The following is a 13,798-nucleotide window of genomic DNA, read 5'->3' as shown; positions in this document are numbered from 1 at the left end:
ATGCTGGGCTAGATGGGCCAGTGGCCTAATCCAGCAGCGTCTTCTGATGTTCTTACGTTCTTAAAAGAGGGACCTTCCTCCATTCACCTGTTGCACTCCTCCACCAAGGCTTCCCGTTCCTCCTTGCTGGGATTCTTCTGCCTCTCATAGGCTTGGAAGAGGATTTGCTGTGAAGCTGGGCCCCACTTGAAGCGATTGCGTCTGCCTTTCTTCGTTGGCAGGTCCTCTCCCATTGCGTCATCCACCATAATGCCCTGACCAGCGTGGGTGAATTCTGGAACCACAGAAAGGGTGGGGTGCAACCATCTCTGGGGCAGCTCTTATGTTGTGGAACTCCCTACTTCATTATTCTTTTTTGTTTTGGTCAAACACACATCTCTTTGCCCAGGACTTTAGCACCTGACCCACCATGCCCTTGTGGTTCTAAATTGTTTTAAACAGTTTTTAATGTTGTGTTTTAAATTGTTATGTGACCTTAGGTTGAAGGCTGATAATAATAATAATTATTAATAACAATAACAATACTGTCCATTTCTTGAAGAAACCAGGTGGGAGGAGCCGGGGGGGGGGGAAATAAAGCAAGGCGTCTAAAAAGCAACTCAGCGGAATTACAGAAAATTGAATGAGTTGGCGACAGGGATGACGCGGGGGGGGGGGGCGAGACTGGAGTCACTAGAACATTTTCTAAAAAATGTTTAGGGGTACTCTCATTTTCACTCAAGAAAAATCACCATTTTATAGTTCAAATTGGGGAAAATAAATACAGTAAATGGACAAAAATACAAAGATTCACAAAATGTTTAGGGTATGTGTACCCCTGCGTCCCCCCAGAAAAAGAGCACTGCATAGAAACATAGATATAAAAGCATGTGTTAAGGGTAGAAAAGACAGGGACGCGGGTGGCGCTGTGGGTAAAAGCCTCAGCGCCTAGGGCTTGCCGATCGAAAGGTCGGCGGTTCGAATCCCCGCGGCGGGGTGCGCTCCCGTTGCTCGGTCCCAGCACCTGCCAACCTAGCAGTTCGAAAGCACCCTCGGGTGCAAGTAGATAAATAGGGGCGGCTTTCTAGCGGGAAGGTAAACGGCGTTTCCGTGTGCAGCTCTGGCTCACCAGAGCAGCAATGTCACGCTGGCCACGTGACCCGGAAGTGTCTTCGGACAGCGCTGGCCCCTGGCCTCTTGAGTGAGATGGGCGCACAACCCCAGAGTCTGGCAAGACTGGCCCGTATGGGCAGGGGTACCTTTACCTTTACCTTTAAGGGTAGAAAAAGACCCCATCTCATTGTCTGGCTAGGTCACTTCCTGGTTCATACTATTTTTAGCATCCCCAAAGACAGAAGCCCACCCTACAGGAAGTTGTTGCTCCCTGCGTATCTTCTAAGTTTGGCTTGAAGGATGCTCCCCCAAGCCAGATCATTCATCTAGATATGCAACAGGCAGCCTCATCTAATAGAGTGAGACTTCCTTTTGGGTCTGCAGTAGGAATGAATAAATGATCCTGACTGCAGGCTGACCAACAGGCCCAGGCAGAGGATCCGTGGTCAGCCTCTTCTATGGGAGTGGGTCCTTTGGGTTCTGAGCAACCAGAGGCTCAGGCTCTCTTGTGCCTTTGGCAAGGACCTGTATCAGTGCTTCCCCATCCCTTGCACACTTGGCAATAGGGCTGGGTGATATATATCATCCAGAACTAGTTTGAAGTCCATATCGTGATATCGGTTTCGTAATTTTTGACCTGGCAATATATCGCAAATCATGATATGTGTGGGTGGGTGCTATGCAGAAATCACAATGTGGGGAAAACCGCACAGCCAGCCAATGCCTCTACATAGCTCCATCCTTATTTCAGACATGGTGATATATCAGTATATTGTGATGTTTAGCTGTTGATATAGCACAATGTTGAAAACCAGAGGAGCCTACCCACCTTGCCTGGCCATCCAGGCCAGCGGTGGAGCTGGCTGGCGGGTTCCTAGTCACTCCAAGCAGGAGTGGAAAGGCACAGTTTTTGTGCCTACTGGGCCTGAACCCTTGACAGGGGCCGACCTGGCCAGCAACTTTCAGTCATTGAATTCATTTATTCCTCGCAACACATTTGAAGCTGCTGGCCATGTTTTGTCCAACTAACAGGAGCAACATTTTGCAGGCATGGAAATTCAGCAAGCATCATGGCACACGAGTGTTGCAACTTGGCCCAGAATCCCTTGCAAATGTTGGGCTGACCGGCTCTGCTGCTGTTGAGCAGGTGGAAAATGGCCCTGCTCTGGTACGTGCTTTGGAGCTAGGAAAGAGCTGCTGGTTGCTGTACTTACGCTGAGCCACCTCTCGCTGCTTGCGGACGTACCAGGTGTAGAGGGCAGCCCTCTTCTGAGTTTTCATGGGTGTGCCCTTGTTGAGATGCTGGGAGAGGTGAGATTGATTCAAGCCTGTGGTGTCTACTACCTCCCGCTGGGGAATATTGTGCTGTTGTAGGTAGGATTTCACCATCTTGGCTACCCTCCAGGGATCCTCTCTGGAGGGAACAGAAAGCACACACTACATGAAAGAGGGTTACTGTGGGTAGGACTACAGTAGATGACCCTTCATGTCCTTTCTCCCTATGAGTCCTGAAAAGCAAGGAGAATCAACCAATGACATTTCTGGTAGTAGATGTTGGGTCAACAGTAGAAGATGCTGTTCAGTCTCCTCTGTGCGGCAGGCTGTGTAAAGGGCCCTGATATGGTGGTTTAGACGGTGGTTAATAAATTAATTGTAATAGTAATATTATTATATACAGCGGTACCTTGGTTCTCAAACACCTTGGTTCTCAAACACTGAAAACCCAGAAGTAAGGGTTCCAGTTTTCAAACGTTTTTCGGAAACCGAATGTCCGATGTGGCTGTCAGCTATTGTTTCCGGGCCGCCTGCACCAATCAGAAGCTGTGCCTTGGTTTTTGAACATTTCAGAAGTCAAATGGACTTCCGAAACGGATTACGGTAAGTTTAGCGCTTTTGTTTTTGCTATTTATTATGCATTTTTGTTGTTGAGGCTTTTCTGGTTAATTTGTTTATGTGACTGTATGGAAAGGAACCCTGTTCAGCTACTGACTGACTGATTGATAATGTGACTGCAGAAATGGATAAAAGCCCCCCCATCCAAACAATGACTATCATCAGTGCAGGTATCATCTACAATACTATCTTATTTATTTTATAGTACAGTACATTGATTATTGCTTTCATTTTATCGGTCAATGGTCTTGTTAGTAAAATTCACGTTAAATTGCTGTTTTAGGGGTTCTTTTTAAAAGTCTGGAATGTATTAATCTGTTTTGCATCGGTTTCCATGGGAAAGCGCGCCTTGGTTTTGGAATGCCTTGGTTTTGGAACGGACGTCTGGATCGGATTAAGTTTGAGAACCAAGGTACCACTGTAGCTATTAAGTTGTATGCACAACATGGAGATTGTTGAGTGAACCTCTTTAGAACATTATGGCACCCGTCCGCCCTCTCTCCATACCTTAATCTCATTTCTATTCTATTCCTATCCTATTCCTGGATCAGGCCAAAGGGGCCTCATCTGGTCTATAGTCCTGTTCTGAAAGTGGCCAGCGAGATGCTCCAGTGGGGAACCCTCAAGCAGGATTCGAGCACCAGAGCACTCCCCACTCATGCTTTACATTTTGTATTCTATGAATACTGGTCATTGACGATAATAAAGAGTTGAATAGTTTTGTATTGTACACCTGTGCTCCACTCCATATTGCTGATTTATTATGCTCCTATATTTTGCATTTTTATATTTTGTTGTTCGGTGGAGTTGGGGGTTTTCAGAGGAGATTGTGAAGCTGCTTTGTGGAGGAAGTTCCTCAAAAAGCAGCGGAACAATTAAAAAAAACAAAAAACCACGGAGTTAAGGGAAACCCTGAGCTTCTTTCAAATGATCGAAGCTTGAACTAGCTCGTTCTTTGATAGCGCAGTTCAAAGTGGTCCTGTTCACTGTTCACTGTCTTGCAGGCTGCTTCCCACCCGCTAGGCCTCGGCCTGCTGACACTGGTGCCCCTTATTATCCCTCTTTGACCCTTTTTCCCAGCACCAGTTCAAGCTTCCCTTTTCGCTGGGCTTCTGAGGTCCCTTTTTTTAAGGGCTTCTCACCTCCCTTTTGTTACCTGAACAATAAGTAACCCAGGTAGTTAGTTATAAACTCAAAGGGAACAAGAGCCTGGTTGATAATTTATAGCAGCATCACAAATTTAAATGGAAAGTAAATATCAAGTTGTTAGCATTAAAAGAAAACCCAATCCCGGAGAACTGGGAAAGCAACATTCATGGGGGGGAATGCCTCCATGTTCCAGTCGTAATGAGCCTTTCGCTTAAATGTTATTTTCCTTTTTTTATTTTGGTTTAACTTGCCCGCTTTCCAACATCTGTCTTCTTGCTATTCATTCTCTGCGCTGCCTCCCTACCCCATTATTCCCCACCACTTCCTTGAGCAATGTTGAGTTGGGTTTCTGAGACCCATTCTTGGTACAAGAAAGAGGACCTTTGATCCCTTTGAAAACTAATTTGGGATTCCTGCTTCGGACCAAGCCCTGGACTCAAGATCACCACCGCTCACACCATCCCTGGTCTTTGAACCCTGAAGCCTGCATCTTTGTTGATTTCATTGAATAAATTGGACTTGGAAAGGACAGAGGAGGAAGAAAGGTAAGAACTGTTCCTCCTGGTAACATTTCCCTCCTCTCTGTTGAATTTGGCCTTTAGGCTGGCCTGTGTACTGTGTGACACAACAAATATGATGTTGCAATTTGAGCCCAGAGCCCCAACAGCCGTTGCCATTTGCAGCAAAACAGAATCTAAATTTTAAAAAACCCACATGCATTCTCCTCCACCGCATCAGAAAATACAATCCACGTTTCTACTCCTGCCTTCCCAAATTGATTAACTTAATATTGCAATTTTAAATTCTCCCCCACTCTCCTCTCTCTCTCTCTCTCTCTCTCTCTCTCTCTCTCACACACACACACACACACACACACAATTTTCAGTTTGCTCTTCAATATTCACATTTTCCTCTTGGAAAACCCCCAATCCTAACACATTTTTAAAAGTGATGTTAAACACCCCATTTTAATTCTCCGCTTCTATAATTTGAACAAAGTAATGGCATTGAGAAGCAACAGAAAATGATTGTTCTCTATAGGACAGAGATTTTCAGGCTTTTAGGATTCTGTTCAGCACTAGTCTACTGGCAATTACCGGCGCAGAGCATAGAGTTGTCTGAGGCTGCACATTGTAGGGTAAGATTGGTAATGGTGAACAAAACTTGCTTCCAATGAAGTTTTTCTGCCATTACTGATCCTCTCCCAAGAGGAGGGGAGGTAGCCAAGAGGGTGCCTTACAGATGTTTTTTGAGCCCAGCTCCCATCAGCCCCAGCCACATCTGTCGGGCATCACATTGGTTTGGAATCCTTGATCAGCTTTTAATATTTCTGCAGATGGACACTCTTTGGGGGGGAAACCCACTGCTGGAGCAGATTTACAGCACTTAAGAGGGCTATATCGGTCTCCCCACTGATGTTTAAATTACATTCTTAGCTTCACTTGTCAGAATACTCGACTCTTACCAATGGAAATGTTGCTCTCATTCCTTTTTGTGCTGTATTAGTACAATAACTATCGTGGCGGATAGGGCCTATGGATGGCTACTATAGCTGTGCTCTGCCACCACAGTTAGAGGCAGCAAGGTTTTTGATTACCAGTTGCTAGAAACCACAGAAGGAGAGAGGGATCTTGTGTTCGAATCCTGCTTGCAGGTTTCCCTATGGGGCATCTGGCTGGCCACTGTGAGAAGAGGATGCTGGACTAGGCGGCCATTGGCCTGATCCAGCAAGCTTTTCTGATGTTGTTGGGATTGTTCCAAACACGTCCTGGGCCTCTTTGTGAATGCAATGGCAACAACTTGTTCAGGGGAAGGGTTGTGTCTCAGGGGTAAAGCAACTGTATTGCATCCAAAGCTCCCAGGCTTAATCCTTGACAGCATCTCCAGGCTAGGTTGGGAATGTCACCTGCCCGAAACCCCAGACAGCAGCTGCCAGTTAGTGTCAACAACACTGAGCTGGATGGACTGATAAGTCCTGACTCAGTATAAGGCAGCTGGTTCCTACGTGAGGCTGTGCCTGATTCCAGTTATTCTACTGTCCCTTTCCTTTATGGGGGGAAAAACCCCACCCTCTCCGCAGGGTGGGGGAAGGCCTGGTAAGCGGAATTAACTCAGCTGTAAAACCTGCCTAGGTACTTTTGGTGTTATCAGGACATTTGCTACAGCCAAAGTCCAAACTGCTTCAGTGGACTGAGCAAACTAATCATCTGGCATGGCTGAGCATGTGTTTGCTTTCTTCCTGAGCTGTGGGAAGCACGAGGTAGTTAGCTATAAAACATGAAATTTCTATGAAGCAACCCAGAGGTCGGCCTGCTAATGTTACAGACCCAAGTTTGGGACAGAACTGGATTGTGAACTTAAAACATCATTTTTGCTGTGCATGGCCTGATTGATCAGGCCTGAGGCACAGTACAAAGTGAGGCAGCCACCTCAAGTGGTAGGTTTTGAATGCTATCATAAGCAGAACCTTGGAAAGACCTCTGGGGCATTGCTATGTTCTTGCCTTATCCCTGTTAACTTTATGCGCTTTGCACAGCAGAATTCCCTGTTGGCTTGAACTTAATGATTAATTTATTTATACTCTGCCTTTTACTCTGGCAGGGACTAGAGGCAGCTTACAGATAAAAATAATAACAACTAAAAACATAGGAAAAAACCATTAAAATTAAACATTGTTAGAATTAAAACTATATATAAAAATCTATTTAAAACACACAGGTAATTACAATAAAAACAGTGTGGTGCCAGCTGTTTTGTTAAAAGCAGCCAGTTACTAAAAGCCAGTTGGAACAACAAACTCTTTATAGGGCATAGGGACCCCTGACCATTAGGTCCAGTCGTGGCCGACTCTGGGGTTGTGGCGCTCATCTCGCTTTATTGGCTGAGGGAGCCGGCGTACAACTTCCGGGTCATGTGGCCAGCATGACTAAGCCGCTTCTGGCGAACCAGAGCAGCGCACGGAAACACCATTTACCTGTGAGTAAAAGAACAAAAAGGGGGCAGCCACTCTAACCTATTAAAAATAGTCAGTTCCTAAAATCCAGTTGGGACAAAAAATCCTTCACCTGCCACTAGAAGGGCAACGATGAGGCAGCCACTCTCAGCTATTACCACCCAAAGTCCCATAATATTTTGGATGCATCCTCCAAAAGCCGTTGTATACATCTTAAATATAGTTAAGAACATAGGAAGAGCCGGCTGGATCAGAAGAGTGGCTCATCTCGTCCTGCATCCTCTTCTCACAGTGCCCAAGCAGATGTCCCTAGGGGGAAGCCCACAAGCAGGTTCTGAGCACCACACCACTCTCTCCTAAAATAGGAGCTCAAGGCAGAGTTCATAGCCCGGTCCCTCTCCACTTCATCTTCACAAGTACCCTCTGAGATAGGTCAGGCTGAAGGTTGGTGACAGACCCAAGGTCACCAAGTGAGTTTCGTCGCTGAGTGAGGATTTGAACGCAGGTCTACTCTGCCTCTCTAACTCAGTTTCCCCAAATCTTCCCACAGCACATAGTTAAACTATAGAACTCACTCCCACAGAAGGCAGTGATGGCCACCAACGTGGAAGACACCAAGAGAGGAATAGACAAATTCACAGAGGAGAGGGCTGTCGATGGCTACTAGCTCTGCTTTCACACTCAGAGGCAGTAATGTTTCTGAATACCAGTTGCTGGAAATGGCAGAAGGTGGTTGTGCTCTTGTGCTTGAGTCCTGCTTTGAGGGTTTCCCTTAGGAGCACTTGGTTGACTACTGTGACGGCAGGATGCTGGACTAGATGGGGTTTATTTGGTTCAACAGGCTCATCTTATGTTCTTAACCTGGTTCCTTCCAGATGTTTTGTTTTTATAACTGCCATCAACTCCAGCATAATACAACCATGTAGATATGTTACCACCCAAAACAGCTGGGTGGCACCAAATTCGTGGATGCTGCTCTCACCAATACATCACACTCCCTCTCATTAAAACACACCAAGCAGATAAAGGTAGAACTAAGCTGGTTGTCTAAACCTGGTGGAGTGGTCTGGTGGAGTGGCTACAAGTGTGAACTGGTTCATCTCTGGTTTAGATTTCACATCAGTGGGCAGAGGGTCCGTCCAGACTGGTATGTGTGTGTGTCTGTGTTCTGCAACACGGCATTGATGCAATAACAGTGCACCAGTGATGGATTTATACTGGACCATCCACACTAAACCATTCTAGTTTATGGGTTGTTCTACTCTGCTTCCCTTGTGTTGCTGCTTTATTGCTTTCTAGAGGGGCACTTTAGCACTATAGTGCAACACCCTTCCTCCCCTGCCCAGAACATTTGTGGTATAAAAGGTTACAGGATATTACCAGGACATTACTGGAGATCCACTGAATGGAAAGGAATCAGCATGCCCACCCTAAAACCCGTGCAGGCACAAATAGTATTCAAAGCAGGATCGGTATAATTGGGTATAACATGCCCAATACCATCATAAAAATAACAATGAACCCAAAATTAAAAGGACATATGGGAGGCCCCTTAGAGAAGCCACTCCCTTAGCCTTGATCCTTTGCCTATGAGAATAGTAATGCTACTGACCTACTTGGTAGGGGTGTCTCCACCCCCATCAATAAGCTGAGATCTGAGGTCTACCTCTGAGGGTCTTCTGACGGTTCCTTTACTGCAAAAAGTGAAGTTACAAGGAACCAGGCAGAGGGCCTTCTCATTGGTAGTGCCCTCCCTATGGAATGCCCTCCCATCAGATGTCAGATTAAGAACTACACAACTTTTAGAAGACACCTGAAGGCAGCCCTGTATTGGGAAGTTTTTAACATTTGACGTTTTGTTATGTTTTTATATTATGCTGGAGATAATGCATGTGAATAGTAACAGTACCGGGCCACCTCATAGGGTTGCTGGAAGGATTACTGAGATAATGCCTGTGAAGTGCTTTGAATGCTCAAATATGCCGTATGAAATGTTGTGTCCTCATAGTTGCAATCCATTTTTCATGAATTAGTTGAATTGCCTTTACTACAGCCCACTAAGCATCAGAGGCATTTTAAACTTGCCATCACTTGAGAGCCCAGTGTGAACCCACCCGCAGCGCTCCTTTCCAAATCCTAATAGCACGATCCTCCCCCTCTTTCACCTTTTCACGGATGTCCATCACAAAAGAGGAGAGGAGAACAGGTGTTCTCCTGACTCCTTTGGCTTCCTCTGAGAGGAGACACCTGACAAATCATCAAAAGTTAATGATCAAAAAGCTTATCTGAGCCTTTTCGTTTATAAATTTATAAGACAAAAGAGAAATAATAAAGCCACTGGATAATTAGTAACCAGCTCAGTCCTGAGGCTTTGGAAATCAAACTGACCCTAGATCTCGACACAGACTCTGGGAGAGGTGGAGGGGAAAGGTGGGGTGATGCAAGGGGTCATTTGGGAGTCGGGGAGTTTTAAAGATCGACCCCCAAAAGGGGAAATGAGCAAAGAAAGATGATTTGAGGGGGTGGATGTGGTTAAAAATAGGAGAAAGAAAGAAAATACAAGACAAGAAGGAACAATGGTGGAAGAAAAGGACTTTTGGAGTCTTGAGGCCTTTCTCCTTCCACTCACAGGTAAGAAGAGCCTCTTGCTTTGCTTGTGACACTGGGCTCAGAAGCAAAAGCAGTACAGCTAATTAATATGACTCCATTGGGATCTGCATCACAGGGGTGGCTATTGCAAGGTCTTTGCTTAGTTTTTGTCAATCTTTTTGTCCAACGCAGAGCTCAAACCTACATCCCTGAGATTAAGAGTTTCATGCTCTACCGAATGAGCTATCCCACAGATTCCCCACTGACCTGCCTTCCATTTGCTCCCCAAATCACAGCTGTGGTCTTCACAAGCTCTCCCTATCAGTAACAGAAGGGGCTGTTTTTGCATTCATATTTTCCCCGAGGAGCCCTTCCAAAGGAGCTCATGTAAATCCCCTCCCTGCGTACAGAGATTCTCCCCCAGCCCCTAATAAATATTATTAGATTTAACAACAGTCTGGAATTTTAAAAGAACATTTTTACTCCCCCCACCTCCAAATGGAGCTCATTTATAAGTAGGTTGTGGATATATTATGGTTAGCAAGAGTGGGAAATAAAGTAAGGGAGATAGGAAAGAATGGTCACAACCTTCCTGCTAGGAACATTGGCATGAATTCCTAGGGAATCCTGTCTTTGTCCAAGGCTGGCAGCGCATACTTTGAACATGCCTGTTTTGTCAGTAACAACAAGATGGCTTATCTGAGTTATTTGAGACTGAGGGCAAGAGTGTTGTGTGTTTGGGGAACATGTCTCATGATGGCAACTCTATGGCGCTTCATTTCACATCTTTGAACACTTCTGCTGTAGGAACAATTATGCGGACAGTTCCCCATGCTCATCAACCCCAACTGCCCGAAGATAGTTCCTTGCTTGCTCAGGTTTAGAAAAACGATTCTGGGTTCTTCTACCTCCCATGCAACATCTGAAATGGCGGACAGGATAAAAAAAAAGAGATGTTTGTTGAGTGAGTTCCAAAGTTATTCCTCACCTAAAGAAGTACCTCCTTACCTGAATTGGACTTTGGGGCACTCTGTTGGCATGGGCCTGAAATTTTAGGTTTTAACTATACCTTTTATTTTAAATCATCTCAGACAGGGAAGCTGGGTTCTTGTCCAGTAGTTGTGCTACAACATGAATCTCTGTGCCTTTAGATCGGCTGCTAGCACTAAGGAAAGGGTTAGGGTGATTTGAGAAGGTAGAGGATAAAAGGGGACAGAGAGAGAGAGAGAGAGAGAGAGAGAGAGAGAGAGAGAGAGAGAGATATTAGGCAGGAGATGCCCTTACTGTAAGAGTCTTTCCACCACGGCTTTCTGGTGTGCAGCCTCTTCTGGGCTTAGGTTTTCCAGCTCCTTCATTATTGGCGGAGTGAAGTCTTCTCCATCGTCAGAGGTCTCCTCTTCGGACATCCTGGACTCCCCCATCCCATTGGCAAGAGCTGTGAGTTCTGTGCAGGGTTCTCTTTTCTCGACTTGGATGGTGCTGGCAGTCCGCTGCTGGCTGTCGCCATGCTGTGGGTAGGGGTCCGATTCCATCAGGGCTTTGATCAGTGTCTCCTTGCTCAGCCCAGATTCCAGGAGAGCCCCCAGCAGCTCCACCTGAAGATGAGTGAGTTTGGAAACCATGGTCTTTTAGTTTGGCCGCTTCTCCTAAGGCCTGAGGTTTTTCCAACGTGCTCGACGCAGATCCCCGTGTTTGCTACACCATGTTTCTGAAGTCACCCGTCAGAGCGGAATAGAAATGGCAGAAGGTTCGGCTTTGCAACCCCCCCCCCCAACAAAAAAATTCCCCAAGAGGGGGAAAAAAAGCAGCTTCAGACCCCCCACAACTGTCCTGAGTCAGTGCTGATAAAGGGACCCTCGCCTATCTGTTTACATTGGAGCAATGCAAATTCTCCAAGGTTCATATTTATCTGTGTGCTTAGGCAAGTTACTGAACTTTGGACTTCGGCATTGCAACAGCAGTTCACAAAGTGCCCAGGAAGGGAGGGAGAGAGAGAGAGGAAAAATAAGAGGGGGAAGAAGAGTGGAGGAAAAGGAGATGGGGCCGCACAGGAGACACCTCTTGAAGAAAAATAAGGGACCAGGTGGTGGTGGAGAGGAGCAGGATCTGGGCATGGGCATGGGAAGAAGTTTAATGGCATCTCCTAGAAAGGTACATAATAGAATGATACCAAGCTCAGTAGCAGAACATCTGCTCAGAAGCAGAAGCAGTCCCTGGCATCTCTAAGCAGAGTTGGGAAATAATCTTGCCTGAAACCCCGGAGAGCTGTTGCCAGTCAGTGTAGACAGTACTGGGTGAGATGGACCAATGGTCTGACTTGGTATAAGGTAGCTTCCTGTGTACCTTTGGGATGTGGCTGGAAAGTATAGAAAGGGCTGGCCCAGCACATTCTGGGGCGTAGATGGTCCTGTCCTCCTCAAATGGTTCTCTCCCTCAGCTCCTAACTCATTGGGTCCATCAGGAGATTGTCTTCTGGAAGAAGCCCCGTTGCAATGAAAATAAGCTGTGGAAGCGCATGGCCACGCTGTTCATGATAGATTTGACTTGAGGATGACAACCTATCTGTCCCACGCTCTGCTGCCACCAGCGATGGGTGGATCTGTCAGTCTGGGTTTCCCTCACTTGTTCATATTTCCAAGTGTAAATTCAGTTCTTCATATTTCCATATCAGTTTGTGTTGTTTTTTTAAAAGTCCTCATGAAAATTCATCAGAATTTTGGTGCAAATTTCTCCTAATTTGCACATTTTTTATTCTTCTTGTTGCTGTTTATATACAGCCTTTCCCCCAGACTCCTACTCAAGGGGACTTACACAAATTAAAACAACACAGATGAAATACAAAAAGCTAAAAAGATGATAGTTTAAAAGTAATTGGACTAATAAATTAAAACAATATACAAATTTCTATGCAATTTTCCATAATATGTTATATGTCCCTGTGTTATTTTCTCCAAATGTATGCATGTTTATGCACACTTTATCCCAGTCAATACAATTTTTTTCCACATTCGTTGGCTAGAGAACTGCACTGCAAAATTTGGAAAAGCACACATTTTGAAGGATGGTTTTGCATTTCAGTCTGTGTATTGTTTCAGAAAGTGCAAATTCAGTAGGTCTGTCTTTATAGGATAACCAAAATGACTGCCAATGAAAAACAAACCTGAGTAATCCAATTCCCAGGGCAGTTCTGCAATTACACATTTCCACCCATGTTTTAAAAAATAAGATAAAAGACAAGTATATATTGCAGCTACACTGAGGAGATGTGATAGCCCTATATTCAAATATCTAAACGGTTTTCACTTGGAGAATGGATCAAGCTTGTTTTCTCCTACTTCAGATGCTAGGATCCAAACCAATGGATTCAAAGTTACAACAAAGGAGATTCAAACTTAACATCAGGATGAATTTTCTGACAGTAAGTGCTATTTGACAATGGAACAGACTCCCATGAGAGGTAGTAAAACTCTTCTTCGCTGGAGGTTTTCAAACAGAAGTTGGATGGCCATCTGTCATGTATGATCTAGTTGAGATTCCAGTGTTGCAAGGGGGGACTAGATGACCCTCAAAATCCCTTCCAACTCTACAATTATTATTATTATTTAATTCTATTATCAGGCAGGCACCTTCACAGTACTCTCTGGCACCTGCTTACAACATTTTGGTTTAGACAAGTCTATCCAGATGTTTAGAAAGTTGATTAGAGTTTTAATCTAATTTTAGTCTATTATTTTAACTTTTGAAAAGTGTTAAATTACTGTATTGTTGCTAATTATTCTTATTGATAATCTTAGGTAAAGGTAAAGGGACCCCTGACCATTAGGTCCAGTTGTGACCGACTCTGGGGTTGCGGTGCTCATCTCGCTTTATGGGCTGAGGGAGCCAGAGTACAGCTTCCGGGTCATGTGGCCAGCATGACTAAGCCGCTTCTGGCGAACCAGAGCAGCGCATGGAAACTCCATTTACCTTCCCGCCGGAGCGGTACCTATTTATCTACTTGCACTTTGACGTGCTTTTGAACTGCTAGGTTGGCAGGAGCAGGGACCGAGCAACGGGAGCTCACCGCATCGTGGGGATTTGAACTGCCGACCTTCTGATCGGCAAGTCCTAGGCTCTGATCGG

General features: G+C 45.3%; 1 protein-coding gene across 3 annotated transcripts in view; it reads right to left on the bottom strand.

Moving 5' to 3' along the window:
* The window catches only part of HNF1A (HNF1 homeobox A), a 37,678-nt gene that overhangs the window by 10,274 nt on the left and 13,606 nt on the right, over positions 1–13,798 (bottom strand). Inside the window, exons 1-3 of one of the 3 annotated variants that reach the window (XM_083717261.1) lie at positions 10,961–13,092; positions 2,307–2,506; positions 88–274 (exon numbers count right to left, since the gene is read on the bottom strand). In XM_083717261.1, coding sequence (XP_083573387.1) covers positions 88–274; positions 2,307–2,506; positions 10,961–11,298 — 725 coding nt within the window. In that variant the 5' untranslated portion in view covers positions 11,299–13,092. Of the gene's footprint in view, positions 1–87; positions 275–2,306; positions 2,507–3,881; positions 4,679–10,960; positions 13,093–13,798 lie in introns of those variants that run through there. The other 2 variants (XM_083717263.1, XM_083717262.1) reach the window with 2 other exon arrangements.

The sequence above is a fragment of the Podarcis gaigeae genome, assembly GCF_964106915.1.
Source record: "Podarcis gaigeae genome assembly, chromosome: 16".
Classification (NCBI taxonomy): domain Eukaryota; kingdom Metazoa; phylum Chordata; class Lepidosauria; order Squamata; family Lacertidae; genus Podarcis; species Podarcis gaigeae.
This window is presented reverse-complemented; position numbering and strand designations above follow the sequence as displayed.